The sequence below is a fragment of the Sturnus vulgaris genome, chromosome 8 (genome assembly GCF_052056855.1).
Source record: "Sturnus vulgaris isolate bStuVul1 chromosome 8, bStuVul1.hap1, whole genome shotgun sequence".
NCBI lineage: Eukaryota > Metazoa > Chordata > Aves > Passeriformes > Sturnidae > Sturnus > Sturnus vulgaris.
In genome coordinates this window covers 23195171-23216956 of record NC_142250.1, presented here as the reverse complement: position 1 = coordinate 23216956, position 21786 = coordinate 23195171, and the positions used below count along the sequence as shown (strand labels likewise).

Below are 21786 nucleotides of genomic sequence, written 5' to 3'. Positions count from 1 at the left end.
TCTGGATCACTTTTGCACCCGAAAAAAAGGCAAAGATTAAGAATTTGACACAAATACTGATGGCATTTAAGTAAACATTTTTCATCTCTTGTGATGTGGGTGCCAACAACAGCATCCCAAACTCCTCTGAGGTGCAGGGTATTGATCAGCTCCCTCTGAATTTCAGTATTCACACATGTTTTCACTGTATGTTCTTGATTATTGTCAGTCTTTCAGTGCCCAGCTGCCAGGTATGCTACACTGCAAATATTTTATAAAACAGTACTTGTCCATTTATGTAGCTTTCATGAGGAGAATTGTGAAATTTGCTTTTAATACATAACTACAACCTGCCAACCTTCAGAGAAAGCATTTCTCAAATACCAATAATAAAAACCAGAGAAGTGATTGGATGTTTTCTTATTTGACATAGGCTTAACAGCATCTCATGCAGTATTGTTTCAAAATAATTAATTTTCCTTAGCTTTTTCATTTAGTGATTTTTCTTCAGTAATTCAGTATTTTCCAATTAAACAATTCATGGAAATTTTTTTAATGCAGCAGGTGTTATTCCTGGTTTAAAAATGAATACTCCCACATCCCATTTTATAGTCTCAAGCTGCAGCTGAGGAGATTCAGGTTAGACATGAGGAGGAATTTCTTCACAGAGAGGGTGATTAGGCATAGGAATGAGTGCACAGGGAGGTGGTGGAGCCACCATCCCTGCAGGTGTTTAAGGAAAGACTGGATGTGGCACTTGGTCTGGTTGACAAAGTAGTGTTCAGTCAAAGGTGGGACTCAATGTTGGAGGTATTTTCCAGCCTAATTGATTCTGTAATGTTTTTATTCTTTGAACCATTAGAATCTTTTTAGGGGGCAGTTCTGAGGTATAGGTGCTTGAATTATTCCCATCAAAGATGATAAACTCCATCAGAAGCCATTTGACCAAGAATTTTAAAAACTTATTAAATGATGGTATGCTTTGAATGTGCTGGCTTGGCTGTATGATATTATTTGGCATATAAAGTAAAGTAGAATTAGGAAAAAATTTTGTAGCTGTTGTCATCAAATATACAATATTTCTGATATACATGATCAAAAGAGCTGGTGGGGGGGTTTTGGGGTTTTTTTTGCTACCTAATTAAAAATGACAATCTGAATAAAAAGAATTTATTTGGCAACATCTTTCGAATCATAGCAAGAGCTAACAGCTTGTTTAATTTAATGCATACATAGGTATTCTAGAAAAGGTTTTTTTTTCTGAGCCTTTTCTGAAGAAACTAGGGAAGAGCAATATCCTAGTTCTGAATAATTAAATAGAGCACTAGGGCTCTTCCTTACAGTGTAGGGGAAAAGTAATTGGTGACAAATCCTAGCAGGAGCTCTTTCCTATTCACATCAATATGCCTATATTCCCTGGAAACTATTATTTTCACTCATCCTTCAGTGTCTCTGTTCAGTAACAAGGTTTAATTGTTCTCTTTAGCTACTCTGCATCTGGTAGTTGCTTCTCCTTGTTGTGATTGTTATTGGATTATTCTTTGATTTTTGTGCTGGTACATCAATGGTTTTCTTTACACTTGAGTCTCATGAGAGCCTTGTGAACCTTTTGCAACAAGCAGAGACATATCTGCATAATCCCATCAATACTCATGGCCAGGCAGCTCCTTTGACAGTTACACATCTCCTCCAAGCATAGTTTACAAAGGTAAATCTGCCTGGATTTGGAGCAGCATTTATTTAGCTGGTCCCATTTATCTCACTGCTAGCATTAAAGACATTTCCATTAACTAAGAAATACCAAGCAACCTTCCAGAGATGAGGAGCTGCACAAACAGGGTTGCACAGTCTAAATTTAGGCAGCTGTAAATATTATTTATCTCAACAATGACTCAATAACGTTTCTGTGGACATTTCAGAAACTTCTTATATAACCATATAATACTAGAAATAAACACATCATAAAATTATAATGCTGTTATTATAACAATTCTTATCATTCTTTATCTATAAAGAATATTTATGTCCTCTTCTGCTCCTCTAGTAAGACACTGCAAATAAAACATCTAATTTGTTCGTTTATCTCCTTTTAATTAGTTGTTATAATAGTTACTAGGTGGTAGAATTGATGCAACTTGCAGTGACACTGCAGCATTTCCAGATCTACTTACATTACAGAATATACAAATAGCAGTATATGTGAGATTTATGCCTTCTTCATTTACAGGTAGTAAAGCATGATGCATTTAATAAAGATAGATGTACCTAAGCCAAAATAATGAAAACTAGGGAAAGGCCATTGCCATGACTCACAGAAATCTTTCAACTCTACATTCAATTTTGAGTTCAATTTGGGAAAGTTCCCACACCATCAAGCTGAGGAGGTAATCTGACCAAGTAATATAAAAGAGAGAAGTAAGTAAGAATAAGTACCATTTGTTGTTGCAAAGGGAAGAAAAAATTATGAATAATATTATACAAAAAGCCCCCTTCTTAAGAGTTTATGCAAGTCAAACCAAGATAAAATTTATCTGGTTTTGGCTACTGAGCAAAAGCAACAGGTACCACCTAACAGCACAGTGAGTCCTGACAGAGCTCTTCCTGCACACTCCACTGAAATAAGCTGTAGGAAAAAGTCACAGCCAGCATCAGAGAAGCTGAAGGAATTGCTGATGAGGATTAGACACATCGTTATCTACAGAGAAAAAACAAAACAGATGTTCAGCAAGTGATGTGTTGTGAATTTTGCAGGTGAAGGAAAAATCAATTAGAAGCCTTTTTCTTTATCCTAGGAATTTGAACTGAAGGAAGTGAAAAGCAGAGTGGTATGAAGCAGAAATCTCACCTTTTTAATTTATTTAGGTGCAGTGTTCCACTAATGCAGAACTAATTACAGCAGAAGTAACCTAGCTAGGTAATTAATTCATAGCAGAAAATTTTAGCATCAGACAGCAGGATTTTTTTAACACAAAACAGCTCTTGACACAGTTTCCACAAAAAGCACACTTTCCATTTCTTACTGACTTCACCTAATAATTTGGCAGCTGCCTGGAGTATCACAAAATACTTACACAGTTTTTATTTTGTGGCGTGGATTTGATGGCTCTACCTTTAACTGCAATGAAGGTTAATTTATTTCCAACTGCATTAAAAAATTATTTCTCCAAGCTATGACCCATTCTGTTTCCAGGCTATCTCAAGGTTTGCTTCCATTGTTTCATCTTGCAGAAAACTCAATATTACTAAGTCAATCCAAAGTTGCAATAGCCCCAAGAAACTGTGCCCCAGTCTAGGACTGCATGTTTACATAGCAGTGAACATGTGTTCGTCAATCTTTATTTTAAAAAGCACTCTCAAAACACACTCCAAAATGTAGAACATTTTTGAAAATGCAGCCCTTAGAGTCATCTTTCTGACAAGTCTCATGCCATTATTTTATGATGCACACCTGCTTACTAGAAAATTCCATCACAAGCTTTGACACATTTTTATACTTTTCAAAGACACACAGTACAATTGCACCTGAGGTAGTTACATTTTGAGCTTTACTCCTCTTTCCTGTGTTTTCTGCTGCAGAGAGGATTCAGTTTTAAGAAATGAAAGTTAATTTTCTTCTACATAAAAAGTCAGACTGAACATACTATCACATAACTACTGATCAAGCTGGTAATTCAGTATTTAAGTGACAAATCTAAAGAACACACCATAATAAAGATTTTCACCAGAAAACTTCAATGCCTTTCTTCCCATAAGGTTTCCTGTATCCTTCTACTTTTCTGCTCCTGTGCTAAACTCATTATTGTTGTGTATTATGAAGCATGACAGCAGGAAGTATATAAAGCAGGTAAATATATTTGAAAATGCTGCTCTGTTACAATTTACTCAAAATTTCACTAAAAATACATGCTATTTTTAGTCACTTTGCACTTTGGGATGTTATTAAGGACACAATTCAATATAATAGTTTTCTTTTGCTGTTGGCAAATCATTATGAGGTTTATAATGCACTAAAATTCAAAATGTCATCCAAACATTAAAAACAAAATAGGGGCTAAACTTGTCTGTGCAACTGTGTTATTTTACAAAGTTGTAAAATCAGGACAAAGTTAGAGGAGAGAAAGGCCTAAATCCAGAGACTGTGCTGTGGTTATGGACAGCAGGTACCACTAGATAACAGAATTATTATATAGCCAAGAAATAATATTTTGACAAGTACATACATCTTTTCAAAAAACAGTCAGCTCATTTCCTGTTACTCTGGGATGTTCTTCTGCAAGCTCGAGTCAAACACCAGAGAAGACACATCAACCTACCACTCAAGCTTTCACTGTCCAAAGTAACTGACTAAAATAGGAGAATTTGGAGATAATCTCCTGAATATATTTAGGCCAAACCACCAAGTTACTTACATGAGGCACTGAGGAAAACAATGCTTTTTTTGTCTCTTATGGCCTTACCCAACAGTCTGTGCTCTACAGACTCTTCACACAGAACACCTGAATATCTCATCATAACATGCACAGCTACTGTATAATAACCTTCAAAGAACAAGGAAGCCATAACAATACAGCTTTGACAGCTGTGAGTGAATGTATATCAAAATCACATCAAGAAGTCTGTGGAGGAAGATGCTCAATACTACTGAACTACTGAAATAATGATATAAGATGCAGTCATGCTTTTTAATGTGTGGGAAAGTAATCCAAGATGTTTCTTCTGAGTAATGAAATTTTATGTAAACAAAATGGGACATGATATAGAAACTGGATGCACAAGTTTAATTAAAGAATTGTAAGGAAGGGGTGTGTGTATGCATGTAAGTATCATAATCACTGAGCCATGCAGTTAACATGGATAAAATTATATTTCGTGCTAACACTATGGGTTTGTATCTACAGAAAATCTGATCATTCCATTATCTTGTGTAGGCAGCTAATAAAGTACAAAATGTGCCATATTGCACAACCTGTAGAGGGAAAAATCCATGCATATTTTCATACTTCAGTAAATCCAGAAAATTCCTTGTCACAAGTAATTATATATACAGTATATCTTTCCTTTTATACAGACTCGATGGATTCCTGGCTCCTTATTTCACTTTTATACAGGTTATGTGAGTTAAAACGTCTGCTTGATCCTTTCCTTCACATTGTACAAGTGTTAAAGACAAGGAGAGAGGGTGGGATGGGGACACACATGTGACAGGGGTCAGAGAGGGCACAGAGTTGTGGGCAATTGTGCTCAGATGGCTGGGGGAAAAAACGGTTCAGATCAACTTTTCAAGAGCTATCACTGTTTTGTTTGTAATCAGCGTGGTGAAAGGAACAAAGCATTTTTTTAAAATGAATAATGGCAAAGGGAGGTTAAAGAAATTACCTAAATAAAACTGCAAGAGTGGATGCTTCTGAGAGGGAATAAACTCACATTTCAGGGAGAAGATATCAGAGGAAATATTCTTCACTTTCAGCAACCATTTAGACATATTCTCATCACTGCTCACCAGCCAAAATCATGAGACAACAAAACACAAACCCAGCAGCTTTTGTGGTATGCTAGGAATCCATCACACATGCTCCCTCTGCTTCACAGCAAACCACAACAGGGTCACCTCGTGTCACCTCCACAGCTGCACTACCCACAAGCAGGTTACAGCACAAACACCAGCGTAAATGAGCAGCAGTGCAACACAAAAGGATAAAGGTGAGGGGAAGAAATTAAGGAAAACTTTCAGAGGGCTAAGAAGGAAAGAAGTAACTACTGGCAATACCTCTACAGACCGTTTGTACTTTATGTATTTGCATTCATAATGTGTTCTCAAAGCTATGTTACACAGCTTGGCACAGGAACCTAGCCCATTCATTAAGTAAAATCATTAGGAAAATAATGGAAAAGTAAACTTGCAAAATAAAACTACTAAATACACAATATACAACAGATGGAGTTACAATTTATTACTACCTTGTTACTCACACTACTACATTTGACATCAAAACTTGCAGCTCAGCCTCTCTCCAAAATGAGCCAAAAGAAGTTGACTGCTGCACCTGACTCTGTAAACCATCCAGGAAAATCTGAAAAACCTTGCCCTTGCAAAGCCTGAACAAACTGAGGTTAGAAGATCCAGCTGAGAAGGCATTTCATATATTGTGAAGCCACTCACTTTATTAATCACTTTTAAGAAAGGCTGTAGAGCCTCCTCAATTATCTCCAGAGCAAGCAAGAAAGATTTTAGCAATACATCAAAACAATGATCACTCGGGTTCTTTTTTGTCAAGTTTGAGACTATTTGTTCCTTACAGCAATGACTGAAGGTCTGTTGCTGTATTTCCCAAGAAGCCACATTTAATTGACATCTATTTAAATGGAAACATTAAAAACACTCAACCTTGTTAACATTGCTTCAGTACAACAAATAAACTGGACACATCTGAAGAGTTATATATCACTTTGCACCCTAATTCATGCTGAATATGCCTGAAAAGTAGTCACATTTCAAAACAGGCAAGCTTGCAAACAACTTACAAAACAATGTAAGAATAAGCAGCATACCTGGCACTCTTCAGGCTTTTTATTTTCATAAGTGACTAGAAGCTCCAAACTCATCCACCCTCCATTTAGATTGCTTCTTTTCAATCTTTTTCTGCTGTGTGACACAAGATCTCCATATTAACAATTAGGTTAGGACAATCATTAGGCTCAAAGGAAACAAAGCTCACTTGTCTGTCTTTTAGACTAAGCCTAGAAATGAGAAAATTGATTGAGCACAGATGCGAGCAAGGGTCTGAAAACTGTATTTGGATTTTGGCTAAAAGGAATCATTTTTGAACATTAATGAGCAAGATAAATCTTTAGAGCTCCAAGTTCACTAGTGCTAAGCCTTGAATCCAATAGGATCCCATGGCCTAAAAGTATTACAGGGCCAGCAATTCCAGGCATATGGACAATGCTAGGATAGCAGGGGTCAGGATTGCTGGGTTATATATCCACATTACCCAATGAGTTTATGATCAATGAATTCCTGGGCAAGTAAAGAAACCTTCCTGCTCATATAAGGATGTTAGGCGTGGGGAGGCAGCAGCTGTGTTTGGGCTGACAGTGTCCAACAGACTGGAGTCAGACCTGATTCACAAGAAGCCACCTGGCTTGGTTTTGTGGTCATACAAGAAATAATTTCCCTCTGCAGAACTCCAAGCCAAGCTGTTGCACCTCTTTTCTATTTAATCTTCTTTCTTCTCTCTATCCTGTAAATCATCATACAAGGACTCTAATTATATATAGTTCTTGGGCAAATTAGTGAATTCATGTGGAGAAATGCTTTATACTGAATGCAAAGAAGCACATGGAATAGGAGAGTGAGCAGGTAAAGGAAATAGGTTTGGTTCATTTGTTAACAATTGTTGAAAGAAATACTTGTTTGATTGAAAAAGGCAGGACACTGACCATAAAATGAAACCAAAATGTTTCTCTATGATTAAAAGTGTTCATTCAATCAAAAATTAAACTCCTTGTATCAATTATCCAAAAATAACTCATATTCAGCTTAGGTCAAATAATGTGTCTCACTTAATATGAAGCCAGGCAACATAAAGCAATTACAAACTACTTATTGTCCTAATTCCTTATTTTATTTTTAAATTTAGGGTTATTTTTATTTTAAAATATAATTTTTGAATGAGAAGTTAAAAGAACAAGAAGTCACCTTATTCTGCTGGTGACATTTACTGGTTTATCTAAGTTCTGTAAACACTGAGTCCTATATGAGCATAAGCAAAATGAATCCCAGAGCAATCATTTTAATATCTTGTCAGTTTAATATTTTCTGTATTGGATCTCTGGCTTTTGTTAGATTTTAGTAACAGCATTGAACGGTGTTTAGGGTGGGGGTTGACTACGATTTGGGTTTTTTTAAACACATGCTCTTGTTTAAATAAGTTGCAAGCATTTCTTTAACTACGATCTTGGTTTTTAATAGTCATATTTTGACACATCAGGACAAGCCCTAATGAGATATACTCAGACTTAGATATATTTAGACTAATATGATGCCATATGCAGCTATCTTGATAAATTCAAGCTCTCACCAGAAATACATGGCAATTGTGATCCATTCACCTTCATCAACTCCTGTGCAGATGCACTGCTAGCAAATTTTCAAACACTGGAAATTTTATCAAAACTGAATATTTTTATGAATGATATTTTTTAGTTCAATCACAGTCACAGGATATAAAACAAGCGGGTTTTTTACCTCAATCAATTTCTGTTATGCAAAAGGTCACACTCTAAAATGATTGTTAGTCATTTGCAACCTTAACACCTATGAATTTCCAAATCTATTTGAAGACCTATGAAAAAAGACCAAGGCGAGTGCTATGATTTCTACACTGAGTAATTTTCATTCCTGGTTTAAAGCCAGCTTCTGGATTATTTCTGCTTCAGCTAGTATGACTGAAACTTGAATAGATGGCAAGGAAAAAACTTGTGTTTCAATGAGACTCAGCTAAGGTTTTCAGAAGTCTAAGTAAACAAGTGTTCAGTAGGATGTAGGGAAGAGTGGTGCCCTTTACAACTGGTGCAGAAGAAATGTGCTTTTAACTGCATAGTGGTGCATTCATACATAGACACTTTTCACTTCTATGAATGTTAAAAACATTTTGTCTGTGTTGAGTCGGTCAAATGCTCAAAGTTGAAAACGTTTATCATTCAGTTGATACAACTTTATTGGAGATGCAGTAATGCATCAACAAAGATTCGGGACAGTGACTTTTCCTGAGGGATTCAGGGAGTGAGGGATTACAGTAACCAGAGGCACATTTTCATGCTATCCAACTGCTGATTACTATACCATCCAGGAGAACACATTATACCCTCATGTTTTGCATAATGGCTGAATATGATACATGCCTTTATAAAGGCATGACAAGTCCAGTCTCACTGTACATACAACCCTTATGATCCCTCACATTAACTTTGGTTCTATCTATAGAGGTTTAATTCCTTTCTTCATGTGATTTGTTCTAAATATACATTCTTCTCACCTAATCTCTTAGATTTAATTGAAATTTATAAGCTGATACTACTGTCCATAAAATGGGAAAAAAAATGGAAGTTAATAATTTTTTAAAGCCAGATTCAAGTGTTATATCTATTCTGGTTTTATCCAGAAATATTTGAACAGTAAACTGAAATTGAAAAATAATTATTCATTTAATAATTTAGATTAATTACTTCAACATAAAGGAATGATACTGCTACATGAGGACAATTCTGTGCCAAGAACAGCTCAGCTAAAATTCCTGTTCTTGTGATCACTGTTTTTATTGGGGAAGGGAAGGAACGTCAAATAATCAAACAGTTCTCCAGAGAAAAGAGCAGTAACTACTGGTCCAGACTGAGAACACATTCCTTGTTTCTTCTATACACAAACTTATTTGAAAAAGTAATCCTTTAAAAAATGAAACTCTTATCTCTGGCTCATTAAGACAAATTTCAGTATTTTTTGCGACTTTCAGAGATGGTTTGATAGAGATAAAGGTATTGTTTCCAATTACTGTTGACACACTCCTTGAACTTGGCTTACTAAAGCATAAAAGCATACATTAAATGTCTGTGTTCAATATCATTTATTCCCAAATGTCTAACTCAGAAATCACTGTTTAATCAATCCAAAAGTGGAGAGAAAATCCATTAGGCTTACAATCAATGACTGTAGATCATCTTCAAATAAAGTCTTCACTAAAGAGCTTATTTCAAACTGGGCAAACACTAAGTTCTGAAGTTATATAATCAGCAAACATCTGTTCACCAGAAAGTGTATCAAAGTCAGAACTTGGCATATCATAATACAGCTTTCATTTACAAGGTGATGTATGCTCATGGGGAATATCAGCCCTGGCAGACAAAAAGGAAGGTGAAACTTTAACAATTATCTCCCTTTCATATGCTGGTTGCAGTAAAAATGAATTTGAAAATATTTTCTAGAGTTAGCACAGTATTTTGCTTATGAAGGTTCAGTGAGAGGTTAGTGCACACTAGTACAGCACAAAATCCTTGGTTTTTTATATTTTCACAAACAGGGAAACATTAAGAATTCTGTCTAACTTCGGTATTTAGTATTTGATTAGAGTATGCAAATAGCATTTAACAAGAACGTGGAGATTCTCAAATAAAAGGCAAAGTATAGCATTTTCTTCCAAAGCATGGCATTACTCTATTGTCTTGCACACAAAATTTGCCAGGATAAACTAATAGTCAACTGTCATGTTAAGCCCCCTTGATACCAAGTGTCAGTTATAAAAATAAAAAAAAATTCTGTATCTTGTCATTAATCTGCACTGGGTTTTATCCACAGATCTCAAAACAAGCCAATGAGCTGCCAGCCCTGACAGCTGCAAATGTCTCATACATGAATGTGTACTGTGGGCTAGATTCCTATCTCAGTTACAGCAGTAACAATAAAATGTCCTTTTGTAAACAACATCAACATGAAAGAAGCACCTCAATTACCTGTGGCAAAATTACAGGTAGAACCTGCATGAATATGGGAAAGAAAATGAAACAGTACTTTTGTATGTTTAAATATTACAAATTTTACTCTTAATAAATTAATCATCCACTCAAATAAATTAAGAAGTTATTCCAAGCAACAACAACAAAAAACCAAACAAACAAAAAAACACACAAAAACCAAACAGACAAACAAAAAAGCCCCTCCATTTTTGAAAATTAATTATACTGGTTCTGGTTCAGTAAGATATTTGTTATTTGATTTTATGCAAACATGGGATGAAAATTATTTTGAGTCTAAAGAACTGCCAAACTCTTCTTTTAGGATAGGTCTCCTTTCTCTGTTCCTGAACTCTTAAGGATTCAATGCAGTTGAATACTCCCCCTTATGGGCTGCTACAACATAACATTATAGTGCTTTGTATTTCTCTTAACTAAATGCTACCACCTCCTACATGCACTCTATATATAGCAACAGTTAAGATAGATCTAGAATATTACAAGCCATAGAAACTGCTTTATTTGCTTCATTTCACTAATCTGTGATAGCAGATTTTTGCAACTCTAAATTGTCATTCATTGTTTTGCTTTGAAAGGTGTTTTTGATCATCATTATTAAATTTCAGAATAAATATATAGAATAAATATATAGGAAGATAATTTATTAAATCAGGATTTGCTGACTAGTGTTTTGTTCTTATTGGAATTTGCCCTGGACACTAAATACATTTAAGCATTGCTGTTAGGAGATTTGCCACTGCAGTAACTTATTTCAAGTCATATTTGTTAATCCTGTAAGAACAAATGTAGAACAGTGAAATGAAATGTAATTAAATGGTATTCATTACATTTTCCTGAATAAATGGAAAAAATCTACATTTTGTGTATGTGGCCACTGGTATCTACTTCTCTGTGCCTATTTGGTTAGAATAACTTTCACCTCCAGCTTCACTACTTGTTCTTCAAATCAAGCAGTCTATTTCAAAATGGATTTGCAACTTCATTGTGATAATCTTTTAGAAGAAAGCTTTACTAGTTAGAACTTATATAAGATCAGCTACCCTGGTTTAAAATCTATTCAACTTAAACGCCTTTCACCATTCAGAAAGTCTTTCCTGGTTTCTGATTTCACCCTGTTACTGACTGAAAACACACAGGGTGGGCCTCTCACCTGCTAGAACTGACTGTAATAGTTTATTCTTCAAACAGTTTGTGTCAGCACACATTCCCTGCTCTACCATGTCCTCATCATGCTTGAGGAGGGGAAAGTGTGTTGGTATTTTTAATCTCAAATGTTATTCAAACAGTAAAATGCATAGTTACCATTGATCCTCTTCACTTCCTTTTAACACCAATTCATCTTCTCAAAATGTGCTGGAAAACATTCATTAACAGTGATATCATTTCACCTCCTTTGTGCTGTGTCAGCCCAGCCAAGTGCTCTGTTCTCTTTCTGTCTTCAGAATTCAGCTGGCAACTTCAAAGAACAGCAAGCACTAACTTCCCCCAGAAGATCCTGTAGCATTAAGCAAAGGACATTAAGGATTAAGATCCTCTCTGGAAATAAACAGCACTTCATTTGATTCAAGTTCTTCTCCCTGAACTTTAACTGAGTGGTTCTGGGATCATTCTAATAAAACAGTCCACTAAAAGGCATCCTTTCTGAAAGTGCTTTTATCTCTGTTTAATCTGTTTATAAAAATGAATAGGTTTATCTGTAATGAATTTGCAATTTAGATATCTAATCAAAATAATCAGATTAACAACTTTCTGCAGCATATTCTGTGGGAGTTAATGTAGAAAAAATTGTTTAGAACATTTATTAGAACACTCAAAGTGTGCAGAAAATACACAGGATAAAATCAACTAGGGAACTTGGCAAAAACCTACTAAAATCCCCTCACAAAAAATTAAGCTTCAATATTGAAACTCCATATAACATTTGACAAATAGCTCTCAGTACTATTTTCATTTCTTCTGTGAACAAAGTGGTGGTGTCATCTCCATTCAAGAAGTTTACTTGATTTTGCTTTTCAAGTTTCCATATAATGTTAAACCCAAAAACCAAAGTTCCTCTATTTGGCCAAAATTTTACAATTAAGCCTTGCAAGAGGTGATACTTTCTGCAACAGGGAAGGTTATTCAACATTTCTCCTAAATTCTATTATTATGAAGCTATCAAATAGCACTGAAGTTTTATATTAAATACTAAATTCCAAGTTTGCTTTTTCTTAGACTGATTGTATTTGAACAGAATCTTCTTTTGTAAGGTAGGTGTTCTAGTATTCTTCTATATGCAGTTGCACAAAATACTTTTGAGATTTAAAAACTGGAGTTTATAGTGGGAACTAATTGTAAATGTATTTTCTTAGAAGTTATAGGTAGTACAGGTAAGGATGCTTTTGTTAGAGAATTAAACACAATAAATATGAAAGTTCTGTCTTTCAGACAGGGTGAGCAGGCACAGAAAGCTGCTTTCCCACAACAGAATCACCTTGTTATTGAGGTGTCTCTAATCTTTCACAAGGGAGAAACACCCCACTCCCACAGGCAGTTTGTAATCTAAAAGCAGACAAATTGACAGAAACTCAGGGGATAAAAGCAGGAAGGCAATCCTTATGAATTAATATATAGGCTCACATCAAACAGAGGAGTCTGGTCTTTTTTTCAGTCTGATTTGTATGGGTAGCAGGGTGGAAGCCATAACTGGCCACCATATCCCTCCTAGGATGTTCCTCACTTTTCTTAGAGATTCTCAACCACACTTGTGCAGGAGAGGTGTTTCAGCTTATTTAGTTTCACAAGCAAGTGTCTGGGCTCTCAGGTTTCCTGGGATACAGATAAAAAAATCTGAAAGAGACTGATCTAAGAAAACCCCCACCAAAAATACTCTATTCTTTCTGGCCTTTCTCTCCTGCTGTTCTGCTCCTACACAAAGTGTTGACTTCACAGCAGTTTGCGTGCTGTGAGAAACAGTAAGAGTTAAGAGAGATGAGTGCAATTCATCTGTTATGAGAACAAAAAAGAAGATGAAAATAAATATTTATAGTCTCATGAAGTTTCTGAGTTCAGTCCATCCAGAGCAGAACCTCAGTTCTTAAGACACTTAAATTTTTCAATACCTCAACTCAAGCTTCCTTTTAGATCTGCAATTATTTATGAAGTCTTGATACATAAAATTACAGGGAAAAGCGGTGAGAAAGATCCTCAGAAAAAAAAAAAAGAAATTCTTTAATGAGTTGTGAGGCTTTCCAGGTGCAACCTGAAAATTACTTGATAGATATTCTCCCTTACATGTTATTGAGCTTACTTTAACACCAGAAAAAAAGACATTACTGAAGCTGATGTAAGCACCCTGCAAACTGTCAGTAAAAAATCTGGACTGGCCAGTGGCTGATGGCATCATGTCAGTGATGCAACAGAAACACTGGATCAGAGTGCCTGCAGGACACACTATAACAGAATATTAACTCCAAACAATAAAATTATTTCTGTGCTTGAAATTCCAACTAAAGGTCAGCCACCCTAATCAACAGGAAAGAATGGAGACAAATACAGTTAAAAGCAATTTTACTAGGACATTAAATAACTTCTCATCTGTTATAAGCTATGGGCCATTCCAATTCATTTTGCTGATACAGGTGTGTCAGAGACAGTGCCTGTTCCCATAGCTTTTGCACTCATGTGCCAATCACATAGACAGCACAGCACAGGAAGCCTTATGAACTGGGGCACAGCTGACCAAGAGGAGACAATTGCCAGGGAACTCAATTGTCTGCTGTAGTCTGCCAACAATGGAAAGATGCAAAATTGCAAGCAAAAATAATAGATCATGCTCTGGACAGTGGAAAAGAGGTGACAAATGAGGCATGGGATGTTATGCAGAACATGTACGTTCCAGAGGATGAAAGTCATCATTGCATCATCTGATTTGTAACTTCTGGCCTCAGTGGATAACCATATCATAGTCAAATCTCATTGCTTTGAAGGTCAGTGGTGAGGTTTTTATCAGCCTGACATTTATTATCAACTTTTTTTTTTTAAAGTTCTCATTTCATTTTAATAACAAAGGAACAAGTACATGAAGGTTATGCGTAAAAACACTCTGACTCACTGACTTTTCATAAAATACTTGAATCTAAACAGACTTCAATTTATCAGAAATGCAGGTAACATTATCAAGTTTTTATTCACATCATACCTCAAATCAACTTTTGAAAACAGGCATGGAATTTTAAGGTAGGACTGCTTTTGAGGTGTTCAAAAAAACAAAAGACGCATACGAAAAACTCTATAGTAGAGTGCAAATTTTTGTGTTAATTTCTTCTCTATCTCACTTCCTATGGTTTATGATTCACTTCTCTAGAAGTGAAGTTAATATTCACCAGTTCTAGAGAAGAGAGTATTTTTAGAGAACTGAAGCATTCATCACTGAGGGAAATCAGGAAGCTTCTATTTCTATAACATTTTGTCTTGCAAATGCAGATTTGCCCAATGCAGTGCAAGGGAAAACAAAAGTAAGGGGAAATTTGCTTCAAACCATAATTAAGACATTTACTATCCACCCAAATAGTAGCTTATCCTCCTTTATACTATCTGATTAAACAGCAGTGTTAAATATATCGACATTGGGTAAATAATTTATACTGTACACTGAAACAGGCATTTTAAAATAAAAACTCTTCTTGCAAATGCAGTTTAGCCAGTGTGTTTATTCCACACATTGCTTCAAAGTATATTTATTATTTGAGATATATCATTCCCATGACAATGGGATCACAAGGAATCATGGTATAACAATGCTAGACCAAACAGACAGAATGTCAGCAGTGTCAGACTGGCAAATATATCATTTAACCAGAGATCAAAAGAGAAAATCTGAAGGTCAGAAATGCAATATTTATAATGCTGTCAGTACATGGATGCATACCAAACACTTCATATCCAGACCTTAAAAAGCTGATCAGAGGAATGTTTACAACACACAAGAGAAGTGCTACTGGAATATCCTCCATTAGTTTCCAATATGAATGAATACTGAGGCAAATATTTCCTAGTACATGCCCCAAGAACAGCAAGAAGTCTTGAGATACACTTTAATGGTACCAACATAAGCAGCAGTCAGCTACTACCCTCATTCCCATTAATTCCACCTGGTCCAACAAACCCCCCCCATTATTTTTCCAATAGGCAACACACATTTCCTTGGAAAGTAACATGATTAGGATGGCTTCTGTCTTTAGAAAAGAGAAGAGATTAAACAGAAACAACTTTGTATTGTCACTGATTCATACAAGGCATTTTGGGACTGTGCAAAGAAAATACCTGTGAGAAAATTCATGGTTTTTCTTGAGTATCTCTGTGACAAAAGAACTGGAGATGTTAAAGGAATGGGAGGAAGGTTGACAAAAGCAAGTTCACAAGAAAAATGAAAAGAGAATTGACATAAGCACACCAAACTCTGGGTTTATTCAGCATATAACAATAAAAGACTCCTCCACATTTGGTGTGGGAAACAATCCATCTCCGGGTGTTTGTTCCTTTCATACCTCTTCTGTAATCATGAGGTCATTTTACTAGATATAATTTCACTTAATACCATGGTGATAGATGTTCAACATTATTACCATCACCTAAACGATAAACAAAACCAAGCTAATAAAAGGATCTAGAATAAAAGGTTATGAAATTACTGAGTTTAAGTTTTGTGAGTCAAATGAGAAAAATTCAAAAGCAGTTTGTCATTTTCTTCTTGATAGATTTTCATTTACAATTTATTAACATAAACATAGTATCTCTTGAAATATCTTTTTCCTATCTCCCCAAATACAGTCAGAATTTTAAAAAATAAATCTCTCAGCTTCCAAGGTCCTTCTTATTGAGATTTTAGCATAATCTCTGTTGACTGTCAAATAAATTCTGCTCATTAAATTTTATCTATGTCAGCAGGCTAAGGACGTAAGACATTTAAAAGCCCTATTTATGAATCCAAAACCCTTGATTTATTCAGTTCGTCTCCTTCTTCCTTTTCTTTACTTTTTGTACCCTCCCATTTCTAAAGCCCTCTCCCTTTTTAGTCAATCTCTTCAATTTCTCTATCTACTGTCTATTTCTCAATCTTCAAGCTCCCATTCCTCTTTGGAATTCCTCCTTTCGTCTGCCTTTTTTTAACAGGCTCAGAAATTCATTTTCCCAACTTCATTTCCAGGGATCTGCTGACTGGGAGTAGAGAGGAGGTCTGTTTAGTTTTGGTCCAAACAATATCTGGATGCTGGCCAGCTGGCACGGACACTCCACCCCTCTCTCTTGAATAGTGAATAGCATGCTTCCCTGAACCCTTTGGTCCTCCCAAAACAATCACTTCTTGCTCCTTTCCTTCCTTCCTTATGCTGTCTTTGTGACAATAAGCAATAAATAGCTTGCCCAAACAACTTTATATTGCAGATTCTGTTCTCAGACTCCCTCCTCTCTATAACATTTAGCCAGTTTCCCTCAGACCTCCTTCTGTCCTACAGAAAGGACCCGGATTTTGCAGTGTCCTGTTCCCCTCATCCAATTTATCTCAATTGTTCTACAAAAGTAGGAGAACTGAAGTTCTGACCTTTGAAAATTCACCTGGTTTTTGAATGAAACCTGCATGACAGAATCACAGACACACATAATGCAGCACCATAACATACCATGGCACTGTGCTATACAATATATATGCACCAACAGGGTCAACTTTGCTGAGATCTTCCACTGTAAAATACCATGCAATGAAGCCCACTGAGACCTGAAGTATTACTCTGACATTTTTCCATTTATTTCATAGCAAGAGTCATGGGCATGGTAAAATACTTTCTACATATATCAATGCTCAAGCCTCAAAAAATCAATAGTGGTTGAACAAGAACTCATTATACTAACAAAATCCATCAGAAAATATTAAAAAATAATTTAAAACAAGCATCAGCCACAGCATTTCAAATTTAAGGTGCCTAGGAATTCCATTTAAATAAGGCAAGACACTGAAATAATACTGATTTTCTGTTTTTAAATTTATTTACTAGGTTTTAGTGCATAAAAACATTGCCAGATGGAAAGCTATTCATACACATTTTTCCATATTTTATCAGAAGAGTCAACACAGATGAATTTCAAAGGAAAGGTTTTATAAAGAAACTATATAATAAAGTCTAAATGCAAACTATACAAGGCAGCATATGAATCTAGAGGAACAGTCAGCAAGTTTTACCAATGTGTTCAAAAGAATAATAATCAAAAAAGTGTCTCAGTTAAACAGTAAAGAATACTGAGTGCTTGTAAAGGATATCACAACCAAGCACTACAGCATCAATTCAGCCTTCAAAAAAATCAAAGTGAATTTCTAATGAACAATGTCACTTTTGTAGCAGGTTGTGGTTTTATTACTGCTATATTTTATTATACTAGTTAAAAACATGATGTTTTGAAAAGATAAAGAAAACTAGGTACAAAATTCAGGCTGCAAACAAATACCTATGAGAATAAGTACATTTTTAATGCATGCTTCCTTGTGGCGAAGCTCTCTAGAATAACAGCTGAATGCATTACTAGGTCCAAAGAGAAGGTCAAACAAAAATGAAAAGCCATATCAAAACATTTCAGAAGGTTAAGTGATAACACAAAGAGCAATTGTCCTTGAGACAATGGGGTTTATGTCATGTACCCAGTCTCTGTGACAAAACATGCATTCGGCAATAATTAAAACTCAGTTGAAACTACATGCCCCAGAAATGGATTAAAGAATTACTAAAATAAAGGAAAAGGGCTTATTTATGCAGTAAACTGTATATAGTGGAAGTGATTTAAAGGTGATAGGTTTCAAATCAGCCTTGGTGTAGCAATGGTACTAACCATTCTCAGCAAGTTTTTGGGGTCTGAGTTTTGTTTTAATATTTTTTCCATTTGAGGCTTCTTTGACTCTCAGTCTTTTGTGATCCCAAGAAATGCCACATACCAAACAACAGGCATGGAAAAAACCCACGTGTCCATTTCATTACATAAAGATTTTCATAACTTTTGGACAAGCATGGATATATTATGTCCTATGATTCTCCCTGCTATAGCACTGCATCCTCTCATAGAAACAAAGATGGAGGAAAATTCTGTGACAGAAAATAAGGAGATTGGCAAAGATGCATGAAGTTCTTAGGCAGGCGTAGCTCTCTTTGGCCTCTGAAAAACTCCTTAATTGACTTTTCAAAATCATATAAAACAATCTACTTCAGTCACAAAGGAAACTCAAAGACTCTGGAACTGCATTTTCATACCTCATATCTATGGGGCAAATATCTCCCCTTGAATGTCATGGGGGAAGGAGGATGGCAAACTAGAGAACAGTCAGCCCACCTTCAATTCTCACAAATATACAAAGCAAATGTTGGGCCTCAATATACCTATAAATTGTTTCTGTAGTAAAAACTGACTTTCCAGGAACAAACTGTGTCAAGCCAGTCTCATTTCCTTCCTCATTATGATAGCTACCTAGTTAAGGGGCACAAAGCCCATATTATCACTGATGCTTTTAATAAGGTCCCACATAAAAATCATCACATACAAACCAGAGAAACATGAAAACACTCTTTGTTGTAAGAGGTTATCTGACTCTCATTGACAGCATCCTGTGAATCACTTCCAAACTCAGAGCATTTCAAGTAGAGTTCCACAGGAGTTTGTCCTGGTCTTACCTGTACTCAGGATTTTGTTAATAACACGGGTGCTGCATACCAAGCACACTCCTAAATATCTATCAGGATATTATTGAGCCAGAAGTGGTTTCCATGGGATAAACAGTATACTGGGATCAGTTTAGACACATCATTTTTCAGTAAGATACAGCCAAATTGAAGAGTGTGCTGAAAGGGAAAAGACTTAACAAGGGTTTCCCAAACCACTACTTATGAACAAATGCTCATGAAACTGGGTTTACTCCTTCAGAAACAGCAGGATGTCCTAGTCAAGCCCATCTGGTGCTTAGACAGCAATTATCCTTACAAACAGACATTTCCTTTCGCTCCCTCCAGCAGTAGAGCACAAGATTTATTCTAGATCTTCTTCCTGCCATTCCACTTAAGGACACGGGGGAATCTGATGCATCCCCAAAAACTCAGTTTAAAAAATGGGTTATTGAACTGATTTCCAAGACTGACCCAATTTCCTCTAGTTGTGTTTGATCCTGCCTCTCTGCTGAAACCCTGCCAAGATCTCTCCAGGTCCCTTTCAGACTCTGATTTCTGTTGATTATGTTGCTATTTTTATTTCCTGCTAAATGAAAAAAGAAAAAAGACAAAACCAATTAGCAAGATTTTTATCAAACTTCTAGACAGAAAGCTGTAAGCAAGACTTCATTTTCCAATGTTCTTTATAGACTTATTTAGACTGTGAGTATATTCTAGCTTTTTACTTTAAGAATGTTTTTCTCCCACCCACCATGAATGCCAAGCTTGTCAATCACACTAACAACAACAAAAGACATATGGGACAGTTTAAGGAGGAAGAGCAGACATGAGAAACTGCTCCTGTAACTTATTTGGAATCAACTCCAACATCAGTGCCTGGGAGAAAAAAAAAATGACTGTGTGGTAAGTCATGTTACTTTCATTACTTTTGTATAAAATAGGAAAAAAAACAAACAGGGAAAAGAGTTCATATTTTCTGTAAAGTAACATTTCATTGACCTATTTTGCTCAAGTATATTTTCCCGGGGCAGTATTCCAATGTTACATGCAATAGAACGAGTCTTTTGCAGCTGCTACGGGGTTTTGCAAACCCGAACTTGACTTTGAAAGTTTTGAGATAAGTTTAATACATTTAGTGTTTATGTTCATGAACATAGAGAGGGTATTTAGTAAGAAATGCCAGTGCTGTGATCTAGGAAACAGTTTTTATACTGCTTTTTAACTATCTCTATGAAAGCACAAATTGAGAACTTAATTTACAAAAAGCCAAGGAGCTGTAGCCTGCAAAAAATTGTTCTTTATGTTGCTTGCACATTTCAGACTCTAGGAAATTAACTTTTGCTGATCTACAGCATAAACACGTGTTAACTCTGCTTGACATGCAGGCTCTGTATGGGAATGAATTTCTCTTCAGAGGACAAAATACCTGGTATATAAAATACACACATTTAGATTCCTCTGAAATATGGTAGCTCTCAAGTATTAGATGTCCTTTTCCATTAGGGCTCAAAAAATTACATTTCTTTATATATAGAACCAGGTTTCTACCTTTTTTGGAGGGGTGAAATTGTAAACAGTACAGATTACAAGTGTTAATGTCGCCAGTAAGACACAAGTTTTTAAAATAGCAGATTACTCTCTGCACACATACCCAAATATATTTTTAAGCCTGCCAAGGTTCACAGCAGATCAGGAGGCTCCAGGGAATTTTCAAGTAGCAAACAAGCCTGACCTGCCCTAAGCTAGTGCTGCTTCACATTCAAGTATCTACAATCTGCTTCAAAATTTTATGTAAACACCTGAAAGTTGGAAAGAAACTCTTTCTGTGGCCTATCTTTATCTGGGGAACACTGGAAGCCTCAGTATTCTGCTCAAGAACTCCCCCCACTAAAGTCTCACAGCCAACATGCGTTCAAGTGCACATATTTATTTGGGTTATCACACCATGGAAGGTGATACATTACACAGAGGAACTAGAAGTGTGAGGGTATTAAGTAGAATCAGTAATCTAATTTGGGGTTCTTCAGCCAACAATTCTTGAAATAATCCCCTTGAGGGTAATGGAAAGCAAGTAGAAGTGCATGACTATATTCTCAATTTCTGTCACACACACTTAAGGACAGAAAATTACAGCATCAATCGAGCCAAGGGCAACATCAGCACCAAGAGAAGAGATGCAGGATCCCAGATGAGCTGCCCCATGTCCCTGGTCTTTTTATTTTTTTTTTTCATCTTGTCATTATGTTTAATCTTACTAAAACACAAATGGAAAAATATTTCTTACAAGTCTTACAGTCCCTTTGGGTGAACCACCTATGCTACAGCCCCTCTGGGAGCACAAAACTGAGCACGACCTTCCCAAACAGATCTGCCTCGTTCAGTGGAGAGAGGCAGACTGCATCAACACTGGCCTTTTAAGAGTAGTGTCCTAAGAGCCTAGAACACAAATTAAGGCAATGCTAACACAGAAGAACTAGCCACAATGTAGTGTTGAGGGAGAACAGAGAGAAAGCAGGCAGGAGGAGGAGGATGCCTGGGCACAGCAAGGTGGGGCAGCTGGCAGGGCAGAGCTGCAGCTCACCCTGCAGCCACCAGGCAC

The 21786-nt window shown here is 36.1% G+C and overlaps 2 protein-coding genes across 7 annotated transcripts in view; one reads left to right on the top strand and one right to left on the bottom strand.

Moving 5' to 3' along the window:
* DNTT (DNA nucleotidylexotransferase) overlaps positions 1-21786 on the bottom strand; it is a 133006-nt gene that overhangs the window by 84780 nt on the left and 26440 nt on the right. The window contains exons 2-3 of the mRNA XM_088169170.1: positions 11809-12001; positions 6529-6622 (exon numbers count right to left, since the gene is read on the bottom strand). Of these exons, the coding sequence (XP_088025296.1) occupies positions 6529-6557 (29 nt within the window). The 5' untranslated portion in view covers positions 6558-6622; positions 11809-12001. The remainder of the gene's footprint in view (positions 1-6528; positions 6623-11808; positions 12002-21786) is intronic.
* The window catches only part of BLNK (B cell linker), a 93593-nt gene continuing 91530 nt past the window's right edge, over positions 19724-21786 (top strand). For 3 of the 6 annotated variants that reach the window (XR_015805165.1, XM_088169161.1, XM_088169158.1), the window contains exon 1: positions 19724-20090. The gene's annotated coding sequence lies outside the window, so the exon portion shown is untranslated. The remainder of the gene's footprint in view (positions 20091-21786) is intronic. The other 3 variants (XM_088169164.1, XM_088169160.1, XM_088169167.1) reach the window with 2 other exon arrangements.